Raw genomic sequence first — 23,316 nt, 5'->3', positions numbered from 1 at the left:
GGCCATTTACTTGAGATCAATCAATAAAAAAGTACTTAATGTGGACCAATTTTTGAGGCTAGCACTGATTTTCCCACAAGATAGTTCTTACACAACCAACAATTCTGAATCTTCTTTAGTTTGATATTAGGTAGTATACTCTTCTAAATAATTCCCCCAAACTGCAATATGATACCCTAAGACTCATTTTGGCAGGTATTCTAGCATATGCTACTTAAAACTTTATTATAAGAAAATTCTGGATGAAATCTTGCCATTTGCGATGACGTGGATAGAATTAGAGGGTATTATCTTAGCAAAATAAGTCAATCAGAGAAAGACAATTATCATATGATCTCCCTGATACAAGGGAAGTTGAGAGGCAACGTGAAGGGTTTGGGGGTAGGAAAGGAATAAATGAAACAAGATGGGATCAGGAGGAAGAAAAACCATAAGAGACTCTTACGCTCACAAAACAGAGGGTTGCTGGGGAAGGGGGATAGGGAGAGAGTGATTGGGTTATGGACATTGGGGAAGGTATGTGCTACAGTGAGTGCTATGAAGTGTAAACCTGGCGATTCACAGACATGTACCCCTGGGGCTAATAATACATTATGGGTTAATAAAAAAATAAAAAATTAAAAAAAAGAAAGCTCTGGATCAAAGTTTTAGAATTATCCAGGTATCGTGCATAATTTATATTGTCCATGTGTGAATTGTGCCTATTTTCTATAGGTTGCCATTTTTCTCATTAGGATTTCACAGTATTTTTTGTGTAAAACTCCCAAAGTCAAAAATCGCTCAGAATTTCATGTTTTTAAACTGGCTTTTAATATATTAACCCACTTGATTGTCTTTTGTGTCACCTAAATCAATATCAAAATCTAAGTCATCATCGCTTTCTTCTTCATTTCTTCTGCAACTTCTATGGTTGGAACGTAGATTACTTTCAGGATTTTCTGTCTTTTCTGGTTCTTTATTAAACCTAAAAAAAAAAAACAAAACACTTCTATTTATTTCTCAGGATTTCATTTTCTGTTGATTGAAACAAACTTTGTATTTCCTGATTGATAGGAGTCTAATAAGTATAAAGAAAACAATCCTTGAAGACTAACTCCAGTCTTGAAGTCCTGACTCCAACCAATTACAATACTATTGTCAATACAGTAGGCTCAAAGAAATTAATAAGTGATGACCATTCAAGAAAATTAGTTGCATAATGAATAAATTCTTGTGTGATGAGTGATGAATATGAACTTCATAGGTATTTTAATTTCCTAAAAATATAGTTATATTTTTACTATAATGATAGAAAAATATAACAAATAATTAAGATTTTTTCCTGTTAGGTAGGAAAAAAAAGTCTAAATCAGTGTGATACACTGTACCTTAAGACTCTCAGAGCTACTGGATGTTTCCTCAAAAAAAATTTAGAGATCAATTACTTAAAGAGTAAATCGCAAACAAAAAAGAAAATACTCACGGAATAACAATGTCTTCTTTCTTTCCACATTTTGCACAAACTTCAAGTTCACAGGCACATGGTCTACACATTATGTGGTAAGAATCCTTCACTGACTTTTGTAAACATTTAACACTAAAAGTGGGGGGAAAAAATCAAGCATTATTTTTTACCAATTGCCTAATATTTATTTGATGAAATAAAATAAACATAGGGCTGCTCTACTAACTAAGCTATGTAGGCACCCCAGATTTATCTACTTTCTTAAAGCTTTTAAAAATGTCATCTTCATGGGGCACCTGGGTGGCTCAGTAGTTGAGCCACTGCCTTCGGCTCAGGTCATGATCCCAGGGTCATGGGATCGAGCCCCGCGGATCGAGCCCCGCATCGGGCTCTCTGCTCAGCGGGGAGCCTGCTTCCTCCTCTCTCTCTCTGCCTGCCTCTCTGCCTACATACGATCTCTGTCTGTCAAATAAATAAATAAAATCTTAAAAAAAAATAAAAAAATAAAAAATAAAAATGTCATCTTCAAATCGTGACAATTTTACTTCTTCCTTTCCTATTTGGACGCCTTTCATTTCTTTTTCTTGCCTAATTACTCTGGCTACGACTTTCAGTACTATGTTGAATCAAAGTAGCAAGAACAGGCATCCTTGTCTTGTTCCTGATCTTAGAGGAAAAGCTTCTGGCTTTTCATTGCAAGTATAATGTTAGCTGTGGGTTTGTCATATGAGGCCTTTATTATGTTGAGGTATACTTCCTCTATACCCTGTTTGTTGAGAGTTTTCATCATAAACAGATGTTGACATTTTCTGTCTAATGCTTTTTCTGCATTTATTGAGAGTTGAATTTGGCTTGCTAATATTTTGTTGAGGATTCTTGCAACTACATACATGAGGGATATAGGCCAGCAATTTTCTTTTCCTCTGCCATCCTTGTCTGGTTTTGGTATCCAGGTGATTTTGGCCTCATAAAATGAGTTTGGAAGTTTTGGAATGATTTGAGATGAATCGCTATTAATTCTTTAAATATTGGCAGAATTCACCTATGAAACTGTCTGGTCCTGGAGTTTTGTTTTGGGAGAGGTTTTTAATTATTAATTCAATTTTACTAGTACTTAATCTGTTCAGATTTTCTTTTTTTTCTTTACGATTTTATTTATTTATTTGTCAGAGAGAGAGAGAGACAGCACAAGCAGGGGGAGTGGCAGTCAGAGAAGGCAGAGGGAGAAGCAGGCTCTCCTCGGAGCAAGGGGCCCCATGGGGGACTTGATCCTACGACCCCGGAACCTCGACCCGAGCTGAAGGCAACAGCTCAGCCAACTGAGGCCACCCAGGCGTCCCTGTTCAGATTTTCTATTACTTTAGTTCAGTCTTGGTAGATAGTGTGTTTCTAGGAAAATACCTATTTCTCCAATTTGTTCACATGTTTGTTCATATAGTCTCTTGGGATCCTTTTTATTTATGTTGTATTACTTGTAACTTCTACTCTTTTACTTCTGATTTTACTTGACTCTTCTCTCTTTTATACTTGAGTTTAACAAAAGATTTGTTAATTTTGTTTTATCTTTCCAAAGAACCAGTTCTTAGTTTCACTGATCTTTTTTACTTTCTTTTTAGTTTCTATTTCTTTCTTTTTTTTTTCCCCCTGCTTTGGTCTATGTTATTTCCTCCCTTCTCTTAAGTTTGGGCTTTAGTTCGCCTACTTCTGCTGCATCTTTTAAGTTATGGTGTGTTGTATTTCCATTTTCAGTTGTCTTCAGGTTTTTTTTAATTTCTCTTTTGATTTCTTCATTCACTCACTGGTTGTTCAGCAGCATGTTGTTTACTTCACTTTTGTACTCGTAATTTATTTCTGCTTTTATAGCGCTGTGGTTGAAAAAGATGCTTAATATGATTTCAGTCTTCTGAAGTTTTTAAAGTTTGTTTTGTGCCCTAACATATGAACTATGCTGAAGAGTATTCCATGTGTAATTGAGAAGAAAATGTATTCTGTTGTTTCTGGATGGAATATTCTGTACTTATTTGTATAATATTGTTAAAATGTTCATATTACCCAAAGTAATATACAGATTCAATGTAATGGTTAGCAAAATTACAGTGACATTTCTCACAAAATTAGAACAATTCTAAACTTTATATGGAACCACAAACGACCCTGAAGAGTCAAAGCAATCCTGAGAAAGAACAAAGCTGGAGATGTCACACATCTTGATTTCAAACTATATTACAAAGCTACAGTAATCAAAAAAGTATGGTATGGACATGAAAACAAGCACATAGATCAATAGAACAGAACTGATAGCCCCGAAACAAAAGCACACATATATGGTCAATTAATTTACAACAAAGTTGCTAAGAACAAACAATAGGAAAACAACAGTCTCTTCAATAAATAGGGCTGGGAAAACTGGACAGCCACATGCACAAAAAGGGAAACTGGATCCCTGTCCTACACCATAACAAAAATTCACTCAAGGGGCGCCTGGGTGGCTCAGTGGGTTAAAGCCTCTGCCTTCAGCTCAGGTCATGATCCCAGGGTCATGGGATCGAGCCCCGAATCGGGCTCTCTGCTCAGCGGGGAGCCTGCTTCCCTTCCTCTCTCTCTGCCTGCCTCTCTGCCTACTTGTGATCTCTGCCCGTCAAATAAATAAATAAAATCTTTAAAAAAAAAATTCATTCAAAATGGACTAAATACTTGAGTGTAAGACTTGAAATTATAAAATCCTTAGAAGAAAACATGGGCAATAAGCTCCTTAATAGAGGCCTTAGCAATAATCTGAATTTAAAACTAAAAGTAAAGCAGAAAAATTAAAAATGAGTAAGGGGCACTATATCAAACTAAAAAGCTTCTATACAGCAAAGAAAACCATCAAAATGAAAAGGTAACCTCCTAAATAAAAAATATTTACAAATCATATATAGTATCTGAGAAGGGGTTAACATCCAAAACATAATGAGCTCACACAACTCAATAGCAAAAAATATAATCTAATTATAAATGGGAAAAGAATCTCAATAGACGGGGTGCCTGGGTGGCTCAGTGGGTTAAGCCTCTGCCTTTGGCTCGGGTCGTGATCTCAGGGTCGTGGGATCGAGCCCCGCATTGGGCTCTCTGCTCAGCGGGGAGCCTGCTTCCCCCTCTCTGCCTGCCTCTCTGCCTATTTGTGATCTCTGCCTGTCAAATAAGTAAATAAAATCTTTAAATAAATAAATAAAAATTAAAAAGAAAAAAAAAAGAGTCTCAATAGACACTTTTCCAAAGAAGATGGCCAACAGATATATGAAAAAAATACACAACACCATTAATTACCAGGGAAATACAAACCAAAACTACAATGATATCTCCCCCATACATGTTAAAATGGCTGTTATCAAAAAGACAAGAAGAATGGGGCGCTTGGGTGGCTCAGTGGGTTAAAGACTCTGCCTTTGGTTCAGGTCATGATCCCAGAGTCCTGGGATCAAGCCCTGCGTTGGGCTCTCTGCTCATCGGGGAGCCTGCTTCCTCCTCTCTCTCTGCCTGCCTCTCTGCCTACTTGTGATCTCTGTCTGTCAAATAAATAAATAAAATCTTAAAAAAAAAAAAGACAAGAAAAAGTGTTAATGAGAATGTGGAGAAAAGGGGACCCTCTTTTATATAAAACAATATGGAGGCTCCTCAAAAAACCAAAATTAGAAATACCATATGAGATCTACTAACTCCACTTCTGGGTATTTCTCTTCAGAAAATAAAAACACTAACTTGGAAAGATACTGCATCCCATGTTAACTGCAGCATTATTTGCAATAGCCAGAAAATGAAAACAACATATGGCATCTGGCTGGCCATCAGTAGAGCATGCAACTCTTAATCTTAGGGTTATGCGTTTGAGTCCCACATCGGGCATAGAGATAACTTAAAAAAAAGAAAAAGAATTGAAAATAACCAATGATTCTATTCATCGATGAATGAATGAAGAAAATGTGCTAAAATATACAATGGAATATTATTCAGACATAAAAAGAAGAAAATCAAAAGGTACAAACTTCCAGTTACAAAATAGTCATGGGAAAGTAATGCACAGCATAACAATTACAGTTAATATTAACTGGATTGCATATTTGAAAGTTGCCAAGAGAGCAAATCTTAAAAGTTCTCAGCACAAGAAAAAACAACTTTTTAAACTATATGGTGGCAGATGTTAATGAGACTTATTGTGGTGATCATTTTGCAATGTATATAAACATCAAATCATTATACTGTACAACTATAACTAATATAATGTTATATGTTGATTAAACCTGAATTTTAAAAAATTTAAAACTTTTGGGGGCACCTGGGTGGCTCAGTCATTAAACATTTGCCTTTGGCTCAGGTTATGATCCCAGGGTCCTGAGATGGAGTCCTGCATTGGGCTCTTTGCTCTGCAGGAACCCTGCTTCTCCCTCCCCACTCTCCCTGCTTGGTTCCCTTTCTCACTGTCTCTCTCTGCCAAATAAATGAATAAAACCTTAAAAAAAAATTTAAACATCAATAGACATTATTAGTATAAAAAAAATAAAACCTCATTGAATGGCAGAAAATATTTGCAAATACAGTAATAGATTTGTATCTAAAATACATAAAGAACTCTTCTAACTCAATATATAAACACAAAATAGTAAAGGATTTGAATAGACATTTCACCAAAAAAAGATAAATGGCCAATAAGCATTGAAAAGATGCTCAATGCCACTAGACATCAGGGAAATGCAAATCAAAATTGCAATGACATACCACCTCACAACACTAGAATGACTATTATAATAAAGAAGGACAATAACAAGTGTCAATAACAATGTGGAGAAGTTGGAGCCTTCATATTGCTGGTGTTAAGTAAAAAAGTATGGCTGCTTTTGAAAACAATCTGGCAATTCCTCAAAAGGTTAGATACAGAGTTAACATACAACCCTGGAATTCCAATTCTCTCTCTCTCCACACACATACACACACACAGGACACCTGAAAACAAATATGCAGGGGCACCTGGATGGCTCAGTGGGTTAAAGCCTCTGCCTTTGGCTCAGGTCATGATCCCAGGGTCCTGGGACGGAGCCCGCCTCTGGCTCTCTGCTCAGCAGGGATCTGGCTTCCCTTCCTCTCTCTCTGTCTGCCTCTCTGTCTACTTTTGATCTCTGTCTGTCAAATGAATAAATAAAATCTTTAAAAAAAAAAAAAAAGAAAAAGAAAACAAATACGCATACAAAAACTTGTCCCTGAGCGTTGACAGCGGCATTATTTGTTAATAGCCAAAATAGTAGAACAATCTGAATGTCCATCAAGTAATGAATGGATAAATAAGAGGTACAGCTCTACATGGAATATTTAGTAATAAGAAAAAATTAAGTACTGATAAGTGTTACAATATACTTGAAAAAATTATGCTAAATAAAAGAAGCCAGTCACAAAACACTGCATGTTACATGATTCTGTTTATGTGAAATTCCAAAATAGGCAAATGGATAAAGACAGAATGCAAGAGCGGGGTTTTTCAGGGGTTAATGGAGATTGACTACTACAGGGCAAGGAGTTTCTTTAAGAGATGATTTTAAGGACCTATTTAGAAACTGTCTCTGCTCCCCTTCCTCCAGGGGATTGAAGCCTCAGGTAACAAAGTTCAAATACAGGGGTGGGTCAGGCCAGGTGGAGACTGGCTATCAGTGGGGGGATGCAAGCTGTCTCCCTAGCTACCAAAGAGTAGGAGCCCCGCCCTTTGAGAGTCTTTTTGGCGCCAATCCTAACAAGGTGTAATAGGCTGGTTCAAATGTCTACTAGGGTAAATTGTAATTCAGTTGGTCACCTAGCATCGCTGTGGAGTTTCCTGTGTGTTACAATCTCTCTGCTTCCATCTCTCTTTGCCTGCCTCTCTGCCCTACTTGTGATCTCTATCAAATAAATAAATAAAATCTTAAAAAAAAAATCCATGAATATAATTCACTAAATTGATGTTCTAAGGAAGAAAAACCATATATTGATTTCATCAGATGTAAAAAAAGCATTTAACAAAATTTAACATCCATTCATGATTAAAAACTCGCAGCAAACTATAAAGAAACTTCCTCAACCTGATAAAAAGCTCCTAGAAGGAAATTATAGCTAATAACATATTTACTGGTAAAAGAATGAATAAAATCAGGAAAAGGGCAAGAATATGGGCCCTCATCATTCCTTTTCAAAAAACATACAAGGGATCCTAAGCAATGCAACAAAGGCAAAAAAGAAATACAATAGCATACAGATTGGAAAGCAAGAAATACAACTGTCTTAATTGGAAAAAAAAAAATCATTGTCTATGTAGAAAATTCCAACAAATTTACAAAAGCTGTATTAGAAATAAAAAGTGAGGGACACCTGGCTGGCTCACTTGGCAGAGCATGCGACTCTCAATCTTGAGGGCTATGAGTTCAAGTCCCACATTGGGTGTAGAGATTACTTAAAACTAAAATTTAATAAATAAATAAATAAACGTGAGTTTATTAAAGTCATAGTATATATGGTCAGTAAACATAAATGAACTATACATAGCAATGACCACTGTCTTTCTGTAGAAATTAGCAAACTGATTCTAAAAGCTGTTTTTTAAAAAAGCAAAAAAAGCTGTAATAGTCAAAACTATTTTTAAAAAGAAAACCAGCTGGAAGATTCATGATTGGATTTTAAGACTTATGATAAGGCTACAGTAATCAGGTTAGTGTGGTATTGGTGAAAGGTTAAACACACAGATCAATGGGATAGAACACATTCCAGAAATAGATATATAGTATATATAATCGATTGATTTTTCAGCACAGTACTAAGGGAATTCAATGGAGAAAAAACAGTCCTTTCAATAAATAATGCTGGAACAACTGGATATTCAATAAATTAACAGGAAATGGGTTAAAAGTCCAAATATAAAACCAAGAATTATACAACATCTAAAAGAAAACAGGAGAAAATATTTGTGATCCTAGGCCAGGCAAAGATTTCTTAGCTACAACAACAAAGTCAAGAACAAAAATTCCTGATAAAGCCTGATCTTCACCAAAATAAAAAATTATTCCACTCTGAAAGTATAGGGGACAAGCGTAGGCTGCCCCAAGTTGGGACTCTGGCATGAACACTATGCGGAGTTAAAAGCAATCAAAAGCCAGCAGATTCAGGAAAAGCCCTTTACTTCCCCACAACTGCTTGCTTATACCAGGAAGACAGCTATTAATAGAGATTCCACTTTACCTAGCCATTTACCTACATAAAAGGAAAACCTTTGTTTTCTAAACATCTCCTTTCGCCTTCCTGCTAATGGTCTTTCTCCCTTTGCATCCTCAGACCCCAACCCCTCTCCTTAGCTCATACAGATCATGTTACCTATCTTTGGAATTTCCATGTTTCTGGGATTCCCTGTACTTAGACTATTAAACTTGATTTTCTCCTGTTAATCTGTCTTATGTTGATTTGATTCTTAGTTCGGTTAGCAGGACTTTGAAAGGTAGAGGAAATTCTTCCTCTCCAACAAAAGTCACTATTAAGAGAATTAAAAAAAAAAAAATGTCAGAGGTTGGCAGAAAGTATCTGCGAAACCGATACCTGATAAAAGATCTGTACCCTCAATATATAAAGAACGTTCAAAGCCCAGTAATAAGTAAACAATTCAATAAAACCATGAGCTAAAATATATAAAGAAGACTTCACTAAAGAAGAAACAAATGCAGAATGAGCACATAGAAAGATGTTTAGCATCACTGGTCATCAAACAAATGCAAATTAAAATCATAAGGAGATAAAGCTACTCACTTAAGGCTAAAACAGGACACACTGAGGCACCTGGGTGGCTCACCTGGTTAAGCATCTGACTTTGGCTCATGTGAACCCAGGGTCCTAGGATTGAGCCCACGTTGGGCTCTGTGCTGAGCGGGGAGTCCACTTTGCCCTCTCCCTCTGCCCCTGGCCCTCCTCCTGCATATAAAATAGTCTTAAATATAAATAAATAGTCTTAAAAATAAATAAATAATAAAATAAAACAATACAAAACAAACAGAAGATCCTAAGTGTTGAGGATGCAGAACATCTAGAACTCTTACAGTGCCAGTAAGAATGCAAACAGTGGGGCACCTGGGTGGTTCGGTGGGTTGAGCCGCTGCCTTCGGCTCGGGTCATGATCTCAGGATCCTGGGATCGAGTCCCGCATCGGGCTCTCTGCTCATCAGGAAGCCTGCTTCTCTCTCTCTCTGCCTGCCTCTCCATCTACTTGTGATCTCTCTCTGTTAAATAAATAAATAAAATCTTTAAAAAAAAAAAAAAAAAGAATGCAAATAGTAGAGCCATTTTGGAAAACAGTCTGATATTTCCTTATAAACACATCCCTAGCATATAATCCAACAAACTCAGTGCTACACATTCACTCAAGAGAAATAAAAACCTGTTCACATAAAACCCTGTACAGGAATGTATATGACAGCATAATTCATAATCACCAAAAACTAGCAAAACCTAAGGGTCCATCAATTGGTGAATGAACAATCAGTAGTCCATCTTTACCGAACTACTCATCCACACTAAAATATGGATCAATCTCAAATCTACTATGAAGTTAAGGAAGCCAGTCTCAAAGGCCATATGCTATATGAATGTATATAGAGGACATTCTGGAACAGGTTAAAGTATAGGAAATGGAAATATATCAGTGTCTCCTAGGGCCTGAGAGTGTGGGTGTGATGAAAGACTGAAGCAGAAGAATGTTCATTTTTAGCCCATAAGGCTGATCTATAGCCTGAATAGTTTTGATCAAGTAGGTGCTGGTTGCTACAGTCTTTTTTTTTTTTTTAATGATTTTACTTATTTATTTATTTGTTTGTTTGTTTATTTGACAGAGAGAGAGAGAGGGCAGCAGAGAGAATTAAGAGAATTAAAGAAAGAGAGTTCTAGATGTTCTGCATCCTCGTCAACACTTAGGATCTTCTGTTTGTTTTGTATTGTTTTATTTTATTATTTGACAGAGAGAGAGTCAGAGCAGCAGGTAGAGGGAGAGGGAGAAGCAGGCTCCCTCTGAGGGCTGCTCTGACTGAGCAACCCAGGCACCCAATAAATCTTAAAAACAAAACAACAACAACAACAAAAGAATGAGGGGGGCTCCTGGGTGGCTCAGTTGTTAAGCATCTGCCTTTACCTCAAGTCATGATCCTAGGGTCCTGGGATTGAGTCCTGCAACAGGCTCCCTGCTCAGTGAGAAGCCTGCTTGTGTTCCCTCTCTTGCTATGTCTCTCTGTGTCAAATAAATAAATAAAATCTTTAAAGGAAAAAAAAAAAAAAGAATGGGTGCCTGGGTGGCTCAGTTAAGTGTCTGCCTTCCACTCAGGTCACGATCCTAGGGTTCTGGAATCAAGCCCAGCAAAGGGCTCCCGCTCAGCGGGGAGCCTGCTTCTCCCTCTCCTTCTGCCTGCCACTCTGCCTACTTGTGCTCTCTATCCCTCTGACAAATAAATAAATAAAATCTTTAAAAAAAAAAAAAAAGAGTTCTTTCTTGGCCACTGCATGCAATGACCCCACAATAGGTGGAGTGACTACAAAGTTTTAGGGTAACGGAACCAACTGTCTTATATTTTAATTGTGTATTAGTCTCACAACTGTATTCATTTTTCAAAACTTACAAAACTGTTGCTGAAAACATGAAAGGAGGCCCAAAATGGAGTTACTTAAGCTAAGCCCCAAGTCACCAAACCAAGATGTAGTCCACTTTCAGCTCTGCCAGAAATGGAATCCTGCACCAGTCAGGCATCTCCTCGTCAGCACTAGTTAGGTGACCTGCCTAACACATCCCTGTCAGCCCCTAGAGGAAAGCTGCCTAGGATAACCAACCAGCTTTTTGTCTAGTATAATTTCCTTGTTCCCACTCCCTTCTGCCTTTAAGTATCTTTCATTTCACATACCTCCTTGGAACTCCTTTCTGTCTGCTAGACTGTATGGACTGATTCATGAATCAACACATAAAGCCAAGAAGATCATTAAAATTTACTCAGTTGAGTTTTGTTTTTTAATACTGTACACTAAAAAGGATGAATTTACCACATAAGAATCATATCTTCAAGAGACCTGGCAGACAAAAACCTAAGTTAGAATTTAAAACAAACAAACAACAACAACAACAACAACAACAACAAAAAACCACCTCTCTGATATACAATCTAAGTGAAAATAATTATTAAAAATTTCTTATTAAAGCATTTGGTAGGTTTATATTTTGGATTTCCAGGAAGCTTTATTTAATTACTCTGCAATAAAAACAGATTTAAAGAATGTACATCATTAGAACACACAGATGAAGTTCTAACAATCCACATGGATTACGAAAAGCTTCAGGTTTTCTTTTAGTTTCAAATTTTTTAAAGTTTTAAAATAATTTTAAAGAAAGTATGTCTTTGTTAGGTTCATCAAAGACCTCAGGGAAATTAGAATGTTTTCATTTCTGCGAATATTTTGCTTCATACCAGGGAATCCTGGCTTAAACCAATCCTTAAGAATTCAAATTGCTAATTAAGGGATAAAACTGTATTTACAGAACTGTTAATGTTAAAATTTACATGTAAAATATGCTTTAAAATGGGATATCCTGTTTTGGAATCTGAAGTTAAAAGATCCCAGAGTCTAAATTCTCTAGCCCACTGAGTCCCCAAAACAGTGACTCTTAACACTGTCTCCAACACCTGCATAGCTTATTAAAATGCAGATAACTGGGTTACAGCCATTGTTTACACGCTCAAAATCTTGCAGATGGGTCCTAAGAATCTGTTAAACTAAGAAATTCCTATGCACATTACCACTTGAGACTCTTGACCAGATCAAAGTATTACTGCCTAAAGATGGGCGTTTTCCCGTGTTCCTCCTGCTGGTTGAGTCTGTAACGGCCAATTCAAAGACCAGCAGGCATTCTATTGCTGAAATCAACTATACTCTTTTCAAATTTAAGATCACTCTGAAAAACAGCCAGGTTTTATTAGGTTAGCAGCCCTATAAATATAAGTATGCCTATCTTTTAAGGAGACACACAGATTTTCAAAACATTTCCTTTTTATCAATGTGAAATATGTTTGTGGAAATGTAATATGAATTTATACACTTACACTTAACAAGCTTCCAGTTTCCCTTGCAGGTAAGTAGGACCCTTGTGCACCTTCTCTTTCAAATCTCTTAATTCAGGCTTTATGTCTTCACTGGGAGTAGAATGAAACAAGGTCTGAAAGTAATTGAATTTTTGCATTTTTTTTCACCTCAAGACTCAAAGAATCTTGATCTTAAGAATGGAATGGTTTAGATATTATTTTAATGATAAGAGACACACCTTTCAAGTTGTCATAAAATCTGTAAAATATCATGAAACATCTTTCAAAGTGGCTGAAAATTAATCACTCTTGAGTGGCTTTTTCTTAAAAAATACACAGTAAAGAAAAACATTAAATTCACGTAAATATAAATTTTACCTATTTTCCCTTGAAAATGGATATATTTTGAGTATTTTAAGTCCAATGCTCAACGAACTTCAGAGACGTTAAAATAATCATGGATTTGCCTTCTTTCTATTTCTCCACGAAATCTAATTCCCAGAAACAATCAATCTTGACCACGCATAAATCAAAACAAATCATTTCAGTGGAAACCATGGCCAAATAAAAACACAGGTCACTCCTATTAACCATGTTTACTGACAAAGGAGACAGTAGTACACCTTTTTAAAAATTATGCCATATTTACTTTTTTATAATGAAAAACACAATAGGATAGAAAAGTAATTAAAAGCTAAAATATGCTCACTACATATTTAAGGGTGAAAGTCAGGACAAAACTTGAAGTTTTCCATTGGCCCCTGTAAATACTAACAGATATTATTTTAAAAATAGCACTGACCTAGAAGACCGAGATTCTACCACAGCTTTGACATGCTCTTGTCATATAATCTTTGAAAGTCACTCTCTTTGAGTCTCTTTCTTCATAATGAATTCTAAAAGTGCTGGCACCTTAGCATGAACAAAAGACAGGGGCACTGAACTGTACCAGTAATCACTGTATTTGTCACCTCCAAAAACTCAGTTAAAAAACAAAAAGAAAAACTCGGATTTTTCTACTGACACTGCTGTGATATTAACAAACTTTTATATTGTATAATAAAACATATCAACATTTGGAAGATCAGTAGAACTCAGTGAACTAATATTTTCCAAACGAGCAAATGTATGTTATAAAATCACGCATGGGTATGGGGACCAGTCTGGCTCACAGGGTAGAGCATGCAACTCTTGAGAGGATTTCTACAATTATCTGGGAAAAGCTATTAAAGTTTACTTTTACTCCTTTTAAAATTTTTTCTTTCCTTTTTTTTCTACTAGCCAGACACTAAAGAAGTTTGTAAAGAATGTGCAACAATGCCACTTGTCTCACTAGTATTTTTGTTTCTAAGGTTTTTTTTTTTTTTTTTTTTTTTTTTTTTTTCCACAAAAAGTTATTAACACTTACTGGGCATATTTTGCTTATATTCATATTATTGAGTATATAATTATTTTTAAAATGTCTGCATTTTCATATCTAATACAATAAACAGCAACAGATAAAACCCATATAAACCCATATAAGCTAAGCTTTCTCAGGTGCTCAAAACTTTTATAAGAGTTACAAAGGGGTCCTGAAACAAAAGGTTTAAAAACCACTGATCTAGATAATAAATGCTAAAGGAAAAAGAACTGTTCTTATGTTTTTAGTACTTGCTACAAGTAAAAGGCTTATTTTACTCTGAAACAACTTTGCTGGCACTGTCTTCATTTCCTGGTTAAATTATTACACTTTAGCCTTTAGCATAATTTAGCTCCACTTTAGCCTTTAGCATAATTTAGCTCCACTTGTAATACTCGTAATATGCGATGACTAGGTGCTTTCGTAAACAATGAGCTATGGTACTCCACCCTTGATGTACAAATAATACAAACTCAACATTGACAGAGTTCTATAAAGTCACACTTCCTGCAGTGACTCTAAGTAATCTGCTAACATAGAAAGATTCTGAAACCATACTAAGGAATTATATCATATGCTACTTAGAAAATGCTTTTAAGGAAACAGTATCTCTAAAGTCCAATAATTTTGAGTACAAAAAGCTACAATTCACCTCCTTGTGTCCACACAAGGCCTAAAAATAAGTGTTTAAGTGTGTTTAAATAATGTGTTTAAAAATAAGTGGAGAGGAGCGCCTGGGTGGCTCAGTGGGTTAGGCTTCTGCCTTTGGCTCAGGTCATGATCTCAGGGTTCTGGGATCGAGCCCCACATCAGGCTCTCTGCTCAGCAGGGAGCCTGCTTCTTCCTCTCTCTCTGCCTGCCTCTCTGCCTGCTTGTGATCTCTCTCTGTCAAATAAATAAATAAAATCTTAAAAAAAAAAAAAAAAGTGGGGAGACTGTACTACCTCTTGTCATCCCAGATTTGATTAGAACAATTCCTAAGAGTACAAAATATTCACTTCTCACCAAGAATAATTTAGAAAAAAAAGAAAAAATGGAGGCTACTGTACTTTAGGGCAGGCAATTTTAAATCAAAGCTTGCTGTATCTATCAATATTAATGTTAAAAAGTAGGTTTCATGCACAGGTGAACAATGGATGACAGTAACGAAAACTTTCTAGTTTTACACTTGAACATTAAGGACTTCAATATGACATGAAGAGTAACCTGTGAGCAAAACTCCACTCTGGGACATTTTACTACTCCTGGAATAGGCTTACACAACTCTCGCGTCACTGATTAACCATCAGAGTCTCAACCTATTATACGAAATGCTGGGGCTGAAGAATATAACCAAAGAGCCCAAACTATATAGTTCATTGTCACAGACTGATAACAGGAGGGACTGATAACATTGTAGTGTATAACAATGTTTACTTCTTTTAAAATGTTTATTTTATTTTTTTAAGTAAACTCTACACCGAGGTGAGGCTTAAACTCACAACCTGGAAGTTACAGTTGTATGCTCAATCGACTGAGCCAACCAGGCACCCTTACTTTTTGTTTTGTTTTGTTTTGTTTTTTTAAATAATCCCTTTACCCTCTGTGGGGCTCAAACTCACAACCCTGAGATCAAGTCACATGCTATACAGACTGAGTCAGCCAGGGATCTCAGAACAAAAGAACCAAAAGACCATACATACGAAGACACCCCGTGATTATCCACATTATCTATCAAAGGGAGCATGGGATTCTTCTTCATTTTTCCTCCTTGCCCTGGTGATTTCCTCACAGGGTGTCCTACAAACATTGTTTACAGAACTCTTTTACCTTTAATTTCTATCTTTTCTAGATCTACCGCTCCTATTTTCATTTTCTTAGTCCTCTGCAGTCTCACCTTGTACCCTATGGGTCTCTTTCATCTTTTACTTATACCTGACACTTTTCAATCTGCCCAAGAATTATTTATGGGCCTATCTCTCATAAAAGATTGTAAACTCCTTGGTGTTGGAGATTGATTTTGGCATCTTCTATAATATATAGCACAACGTCTTATATATTAAAGATGCTATTTGAAACAGAATTTGATTTTGCCACATCAAATTTAAATTCTATGTAGGGGGCACCTGGGTGGCTCAGTGGGTTAAAGCCTCTGCCTTCAGCTCAGGTCATGATCTCAGGATCCTGGGATCGAGCCCCACTTCAGGCTCTCTGCTCGGCGGGGAGCCTGCTCCCCCCACCCTTTCTCTCTGCCTGCCTCTGCCTACTTGTGATCTCTCTCTGTCAAATAAATAAATAAAATCTTTAAAAAAAATTCTATGTAGCAAGTTCTATGTGACAGTAACTTTCCACCTATGATGAATATAGTCTCTTATAAAAGAAAAATATTGGGGTGCCTGGGTGCCTCAGTCGCTTAAGCATCTGCCTTGGGCTCAGGTCATGATCGTGGAATCCCAGGATCATGTCCTCCGTTGGGCTCCCCCTCAGTGGGGAGTCTGCTTCTCCCTCTAACCCTCCCGATCTCATGTTCTCTCTCTCACACATACAAACATACATAAATAAAATCTTTTTAAAAAAATATTAATTTTGTTGGGCTTCTGGGTGGCTCAGTGGGTTAAACCTCTGCCTTTAGCTCAGGTCATGATCTCAGGGTCCTGGGATTGAGCCCCACATGAGTTTCTCTGCTCAGCAGGGAGCCTGCTTCCCCCTGCCCCTCTGCCCCTCTGCCTACTTGTGATCTCTCTGTGTCAAATAAATAAAATCTTTAAAAAAATGTGTATTAAAATATATATATTAATTTTGTGAATAAGGTAAAAGTAAGGTTTGGTTGAAATAATGAGTATCTTAAAGGTAAAAACCTTAAAAAACTGACTATTCCTTTAATTTGTGAAGTGTTTATTCAGTAATTTAGAGTAGGAAAAATGGATTATAATGGCACTTTTGGGATCAAGTCTCATACCCGGCTCCCTGCTCAGTGGAGAGCCTGCTTCTCCCTCCCCCTCTGCCCCTCCCCCAGCTCTCCCACACGCTCTCTCAAATAAATAAACTCTTTAAAAAAAGAAAGGGTATTAGTACTTACTTTAGTTTAGAATTTGTTAATGTCTTTACTGATGGGGTATAATAATAGTTTTTACTTAGAACTACCTTATTTGTAATTATAAAATCTAATATTCGGTTACTTATTAATATAAAGTTAAACTTAATTTCCATTTTAAAAAAACAGTTAAATTACTAATGACTTAATAGTTATTTTGGATAATGATTTTACTATTTTTTTCATTGATAGCAAAAGCTATGCAAAATGTTTTTGGAAATAAAATTGCAGGGTGCCTGGGTGGCTCAGTCGGTTAAGTGCCCTCAGCTCAGGTCATGATCCCTGAATCCTAGCATCCAGCCTCACATTGGGCTCCCTGCTCAGCGGGGACTCTGCCTCTCCCTCTCCCCCACCTTGTTTGTTCTCTCTCTCTCACTCTCTCTCAAAAAAAAAAAAAAAAAAAAAAATCTTAAAAAAAAAAGAAAAGAAAATATAATTGCTATGCATTAATTTCTTGGTGATTCTCAATAATATCATTATTAAAATATATACTTTAAAATAAAATAACTGCAAACAAATGTTGGCAAAGATATCAAGAAAAGTGGAACCCTTGCGTATTGTTGGTGCGACTGTAAAATGGTGCAATCACTATTAAAAGAGGTATGAAGGTTCCTAAAACAATAAAAAAAAGAACTACCATACGATCCAGCAATCCCACTTCTGTGTATATACATGCCAAAAAATTGAAAGCAGTCTTGAAGAGATATTTGCACAACGCTCATAACAGTATTCAAAATACCCAAGAGGTAGAAGCAACCTAAGTGTCCACACAGATGAGTGAAAACCAAGATGTAGTATATATATATTCAGTGGAATATTACTTAGTCTTAAAAGGGAAGGGAATTCTGGCACATGTTATAACAACAATGAGCCTTGAGAACACTATACTAAATGTCATAAGCCAGTCACAAAAGAACAAATACTTTTATGACTCCATTCATATGAAGTACTTAAAGTAGTCAAATTCAGGGGTGCCTGGATAGCTCAGTCAGTTAAGCCTCCAACTCTTGATCTCCAGGGTCTTGAGTTCAAGCCCCATGTTGGAGCCCAGAGTGGAGCCTACTTTAAAAAAAATTATTTAAAAAAATAAAAAATAAAGTAGCCAAATTCAAAGCAACAGAAAACAGAATGGAAGCTGCCGAGAGCTGATGGAGCAGAGAAAGGGGAGCCTCTGTTTAATAGGTAAAGACTTCACAGTTGCAAGATGACAGTGTTTTGGAGACCTGTTGCACAACAATATGAATATACTTAACACAACTGAACTGTACACTTACAAGTGGTTAAAATAATAAATTGTATGCTATTTATTTTACACCACCACAAAAATAGAGAATGTTAAAAAGACGGGGTAGCTTTACAAAAGATTATCTTGAGTGTCAGAGTTTGGCTAATTCGGTTAGAACCAAGTTTTGGAGTAAAGGGGGGCAAGCATCTGGTCAGAAAGACAAGACAGACAGGGTGGCATGGCCAGCTTCGAAGCCTCTCATCCTCCTCTCATTTTCTCCCGAATACTATGACTTTTCATTTTCTCTCACAGTTTGAAGAACCTCATCCCCACTCCCACACTCCCACACACTATTAGCATACATGCAAAAGTACAACTTCCCAGGGGAGAAAAAATTCTACTTAATCCCCTGCTGCAGGAGACCCAACTCTTTCTGACAGGAGCCCTTGAAACTTTTATGTGAAATAAGTCTTTTTCAAAATACTGGCTTATTCAAACTCTGGACCAAGGGACGTAGTTGAGTAAAGGTGAGATAGAGGAGAATTTATTTAATACAATGAAGTATGAAGAGGTAAGGGTTTCGGTGGGGTAATAAATTTTAAAAATTATCGGTCAATACCGACAATATGAGAACCAGGGGTAGTGACTTCCATTTAAACGCAAACAGTGTTTTAAGCATTAAGCACGTCCATGTCTTAAAACAGGCCAGACAGTCAAAGAGGCGTGTGACACTAGGTCTTGCCCTCCTCACTTAAAATATTTTTTAGAATGAAATCTACTCTTAAACGATTATATTTTAAGTAATCTCTACATCCAACATGGGGCTCGAACTCACAACCCTGAGATCAAGAGCTGCATACTCCACTGACATCCTTCTTGCAGCATTTAAGGTGTAGGGCAGTTCTGTTTGGGCCTATTGGAGTGAGGGGATCCCTGGCTAAGCTTTTGTTGTATTCAAGAATTCTATAGCTGAGGGGCACTTGGCTGGCTCATTCTGTAGAACATGTAACTCTTGATCTCCAGGTGGTGAGTTCCAACAACCCATGCTAGGCATAAAGCTTATTTAAAAATAAAAAAATAAAAAATTCTACAGGTGAAAAGATTGAAAACTACTAGACTAAGATATATGTCAAGTTTCAGTGGGGCTTGGTCCTGTGAGTATCCATGTATTTTGTATACACCAAGGTTTCTCAACCAAGACACTAGTAACATCCTGGGCTGGATACGATGGCTGTCCTATGCACTGTAGGATTTTTTGTAGCACCTGGCCTTTACTCACTATATGCCAGTAGCATCCCTTCCAACTTCTCAAATCAAGACCATCAAAATTGTCTCCAGGGGCACTTGGGTGGCTCAGCTAGTTAAGCATCTGCCTTCAGCTCAGCTCAAGTCACGATGCCAGGGTCCTGGGATTGAATCCTGATTCTTCATCTCCCACTCCCCCTGCTTGTGTTCCCTCTCTGCTTGTGTTCCTTCTCTCACTGTCTGCAAATAAATAAATAAAATCTTTAAAAAAAAACAAAACACACAACTGTCTTCAGACACTGCCAAATGTCACGTGGTTGGGGGCGCCACAATCGACCCCTCCCATTTGAGAACTGCTAATGCGGGGGAGATATAGATCCACTTCTAAGCTCAGAGCCCAATTTGTTTGTGATCTGTTGCTCTTTTATACTAGCTTCTCCTTTCTCTTCTACTACTATGGTAATGTTAAACATAAGCTAACATTATATTCTTGGTAAATTATTTTTTATGAGTAGGAAGAGAAAAAAAGCAGGCTAGAGATTCTAACACAAATATGGGTATTTGCCTATAACACTTCTAAAGTAATACTTGAAAAAGGTTGCTTGGTTACCTGAAATACAAGGCACAAGAAGTTTCTAGGTACTAGCTTAGGCATTTCAATGCCTGAATATAAAATCTATTTATTTGGACATGTGTATTAAAAAAAAAAAAAATGAGGTGTCTGGCTGGCTCAGTTGGTAGAGCATGCAACTCTTGTTCCCAGGGTCCTAAGCTCAACCCTCACTTTGGGCATTGAGCTTACTTTAATTAACTAATTAATTAATTCCATTTATTTATTCATTCATTCAATTAATTAATTAATTAATAAGCGGGTCTATACATGTGGTACTCAGCAGTGGATAACTTTCATAAACAAGATGGGTGACTATAAAAATTAATATACCATTAGGCTCAGATGAAGAGAAGAACAACGCTTTTTGAATGAATAATATAATACTGAGAAATCACTGTAGGAGGACAGGAAAACATGGCTTTAGAATGGGAGCAATTTGCATTTGAATCTTAACTCCATCTGCTTTACTTTCTGATCTTGGCTAAAACATATAATCCGTCTGAGCCCAGAAAAAAAGAAAAAAAAAAAACCAAACCAACTTTATTTCTTGTCTCGCATTGCTTGAGGAAGGGGATAATCTTTTAACCATCTGTATTTCCAATATAGCTGGGAAATAATTTGATAAATGAATTTTAAGTAAAAATGTCAAGACTCCTTTCTTCTTTAAGAGCTATACAAATCATTTAACATTTTTAAGATCTCTTGCTTTTCCAATAATTCAGTTCCACACTCAAGGTTATTTACAGGATTCCTGAGTGATTTAGGACTGACCAAGCATAGTAACGAATGCTTTTAATTTATCTTTGGGTTTTCTTTTTCGAAAGTCAAAACCAGGGCCCTTGAAAAATGAGGGTTTTTTGGTTGTTTGTTTAGTTTTTTTAAGATTTTATTTATTTGAAAGAGAGAGAAGTAACATAAGCAGGGACAAAGGGAGAGGGAGAAGCAGGCCTCCCGCCGAGCAGGAAGCCTCTCTGTGGGGCTTGATCCCAGGACTCTGGGATCATGATCTGAGCCAAGACAGACGCTTAACAACTGAGCCACCCAGGTGCCTCAAAAAATGAAGTTTTATATAAAAAGATTCAGACTCATTCTGATCCTCAATTCTTACATATATAAACAATCTTTAAGTGTAAGGATTAAACCATTTGGGTGTCCAGGAGTTGTTGGTGGCACCTAAGAAGCCCTCCAACCAGGGATTAGCAAGAACTCGCCATAAAATCAAAACACATAAGCCAAAATGAGTGGGAATCCTGCTATAGAGTAACCTGACCTCTGATTAAACAGCCAAGCATGGGGGCGCCTGGGTGGATCAGTGGGTTAAAGCCTCTGCCTTCAGCTCAGGTCATGATCTCAGGGTCCTGGGATCAAGTCCAGAATCAGGCTCTCTGCTCCACAGGGAGTCTGCTTCCTCTTCTCTTTCTGCCTGCCTCTCTGCCTACTTGTGATCTCTGTCTGTCAAATAAATAAATAAAATCTTAAAAGAAAAAAAAAAGTTGCCCTTTAAAAAAAAAGAAAGAAAGAAATATAGAACAAACAAACAAAAAACCAGCCAGGCATGAAATAACGTGGTGGCTCATCTCAGCTCTTACAGAGAAGAGAAGCTGTGAAAAGCTGAGCATTATCTTTATAAGCCTTTCGCTTTCTTCCATAAAGACTTGAAGATCTGAGTATTCGATGATACTTAAAACTACCTTTGGGCACCTGGGTGGCTCAGTCATTAAGCATCTGCCTTGGGCTCAGGTCATGATACCAGGGTCCTGGGATAGAGCCCCACATTGGGCTCCCAGCTCAGCAGGGAGCCTGCTTCTCCCTCTTCCCCTCCGCTGACTTGTTTCTCTCTCAAACAAATAAAATCTTAAAAAAACAAAAACAAAAAAACCCTACCTTATAACCAAGGGTAATACCAGGATCACACTGTTTATGTAGCACTAATGGATGATCTTTTTTTCCTCCTCCCTCTCACGACTGACAATCATCCCACCCCCCCACCCCCAGCAAATACACGTTTTTGGCTCTTACAGTTCCAGTTAGGACATCTTTTCCAAAAATCTCTGGCATGGTCCAGGGTTGTTTTCAGTAACTGGGACAAAGTGTCATAAAGAACATGATCATAAAAATCCTGTAGAATGTCATGTCACTGAAAAGAAAACATGAGACCTCCTCTGCCAAGTACAAACACAATACAGTTTTTGCTTCTGTGGTCAAAACAGATAACATGGAAGAGTTTAGACGTCTAATTCTTTCTTGGGTCTAATATTTGGGATTAGATCGCAGGAGCAATGGAAATTAGCTAATCATCCATGACTTTTGGTGATTCATAAGCCCAACGAGTAAGATAAAAGAGCTTCAATTTTCGCAATATTCAGAATATTACTTCATTACAAAAGAAATGTTCACCTATAAATAGTCCCCCTTCCTCTTACATTTTATGTTCTGTTGAACTTTTCCTTATATACATCATTTGGCTACATAATCTGTGGCAAAAGATAGCTAGACTAGTAAAATACTCAACATTTTCATCAATGACAATATTTGGGGTGCTAGAAAATTATCTTTTCACAAAAGACACATCCAATGTCCAAGAAAACTTCTCATATAAATTCTGACAAAGGACAAATTTAACTTCTTTTTTTTTTTTTTTTTTTTTTTCCCTGAATGAGTTAGTTGTTAACTTCTAAGCAAGATTAGCCGGAGTAAAACATTCAAAATTTCTAAGTTATGTTACCATCAGAATCTTTCATCAATGCACTTAAATCCCTTATAATGTTGGTAAAGTGTTAATATGCAAAGAGTGCAACATGAATATAGTTAAGTCATACTTTCTAGGACACTCTCAACCCTGGATTGGAGTTTGAAAGCTAGGCTTTCCAAAATGCCTCAGGTGCCAAGTGTTCAGTGTAATTTGAAATTCATGATATTCTAGGCCAGGCAGGTGACATCCTCAGGAACATGTTCAGACCTTGGTTTAACTGACAGCTTCTTAGTCTCTCATGAATAATCATTTGTTCTTCATTAGATTGGACTTCTTTATTCTATTTATTATTGTAATGTAATGTAATGTAATATAAATGTAATATAAATATTACATTTATTATTCTTTATTGTATCTTCCTTTGCTTGAATGTCTTGTTATCTGTAATTGGGAATTTATAAATATTACATATCCTTCATTTTGCACTCACCGTGAGCTAACCTCATTGGCCTTAGGGTGATGTGGAATA

General features: G+C 36.8%; 1 protein-coding gene across 3 annotated transcripts in view; it reads right to left on the bottom strand.

Annotated features, from left to right (window-relative positions):
* Positions 1 to 23,316, bottom strand: part of LOC309846934 (uncharacterized protein C9orf85) — a 110,322-nt gene that overhangs the window by 43,093 nt on the left and 43,913 nt on the right. Inside the window, exons 3-5 of one of the 3 annotated variants that reach the window (XR_014302196.1) lie at positions 22,115 to 22,175; positions 1,463 to 1,576; positions 787 to 964 (exon numbers count right to left, since the gene is read on the bottom strand). The exons of 1 other annotated variant lie outside the window; for it this stretch is intronic. Coding sequence is in view for 1 of the 2 variants with exons in the window: in XM_082696603.1 (XP_082552729.1) it covers positions 817 to 964; positions 1,463 to 1,576 (262 nt within the window). In the remaining variant the exon portion in view is untranslated. Of the gene's footprint in view, positions 1 to 786; positions 965 to 1,462; positions 1,577 to 22,114; positions 22,176 to 23,316 lie in introns of those variants that run through there. One more of the 3 variants, XM_082696603.1, reaches the window with a different exon arrangement.

This window comes from Mustela nivalis (assembly GCF_964662115.1).
Source record: "Mustela nivalis genome assembly, chromosome: 13".
Lineage (NCBI taxonomy): Eukaryota > Metazoa > Chordata > Mammalia > Carnivora > Mustelidae > Mustela > Mustela nivalis.
This window is presented reverse-complemented; position numbering and strand designations above follow the sequence as displayed.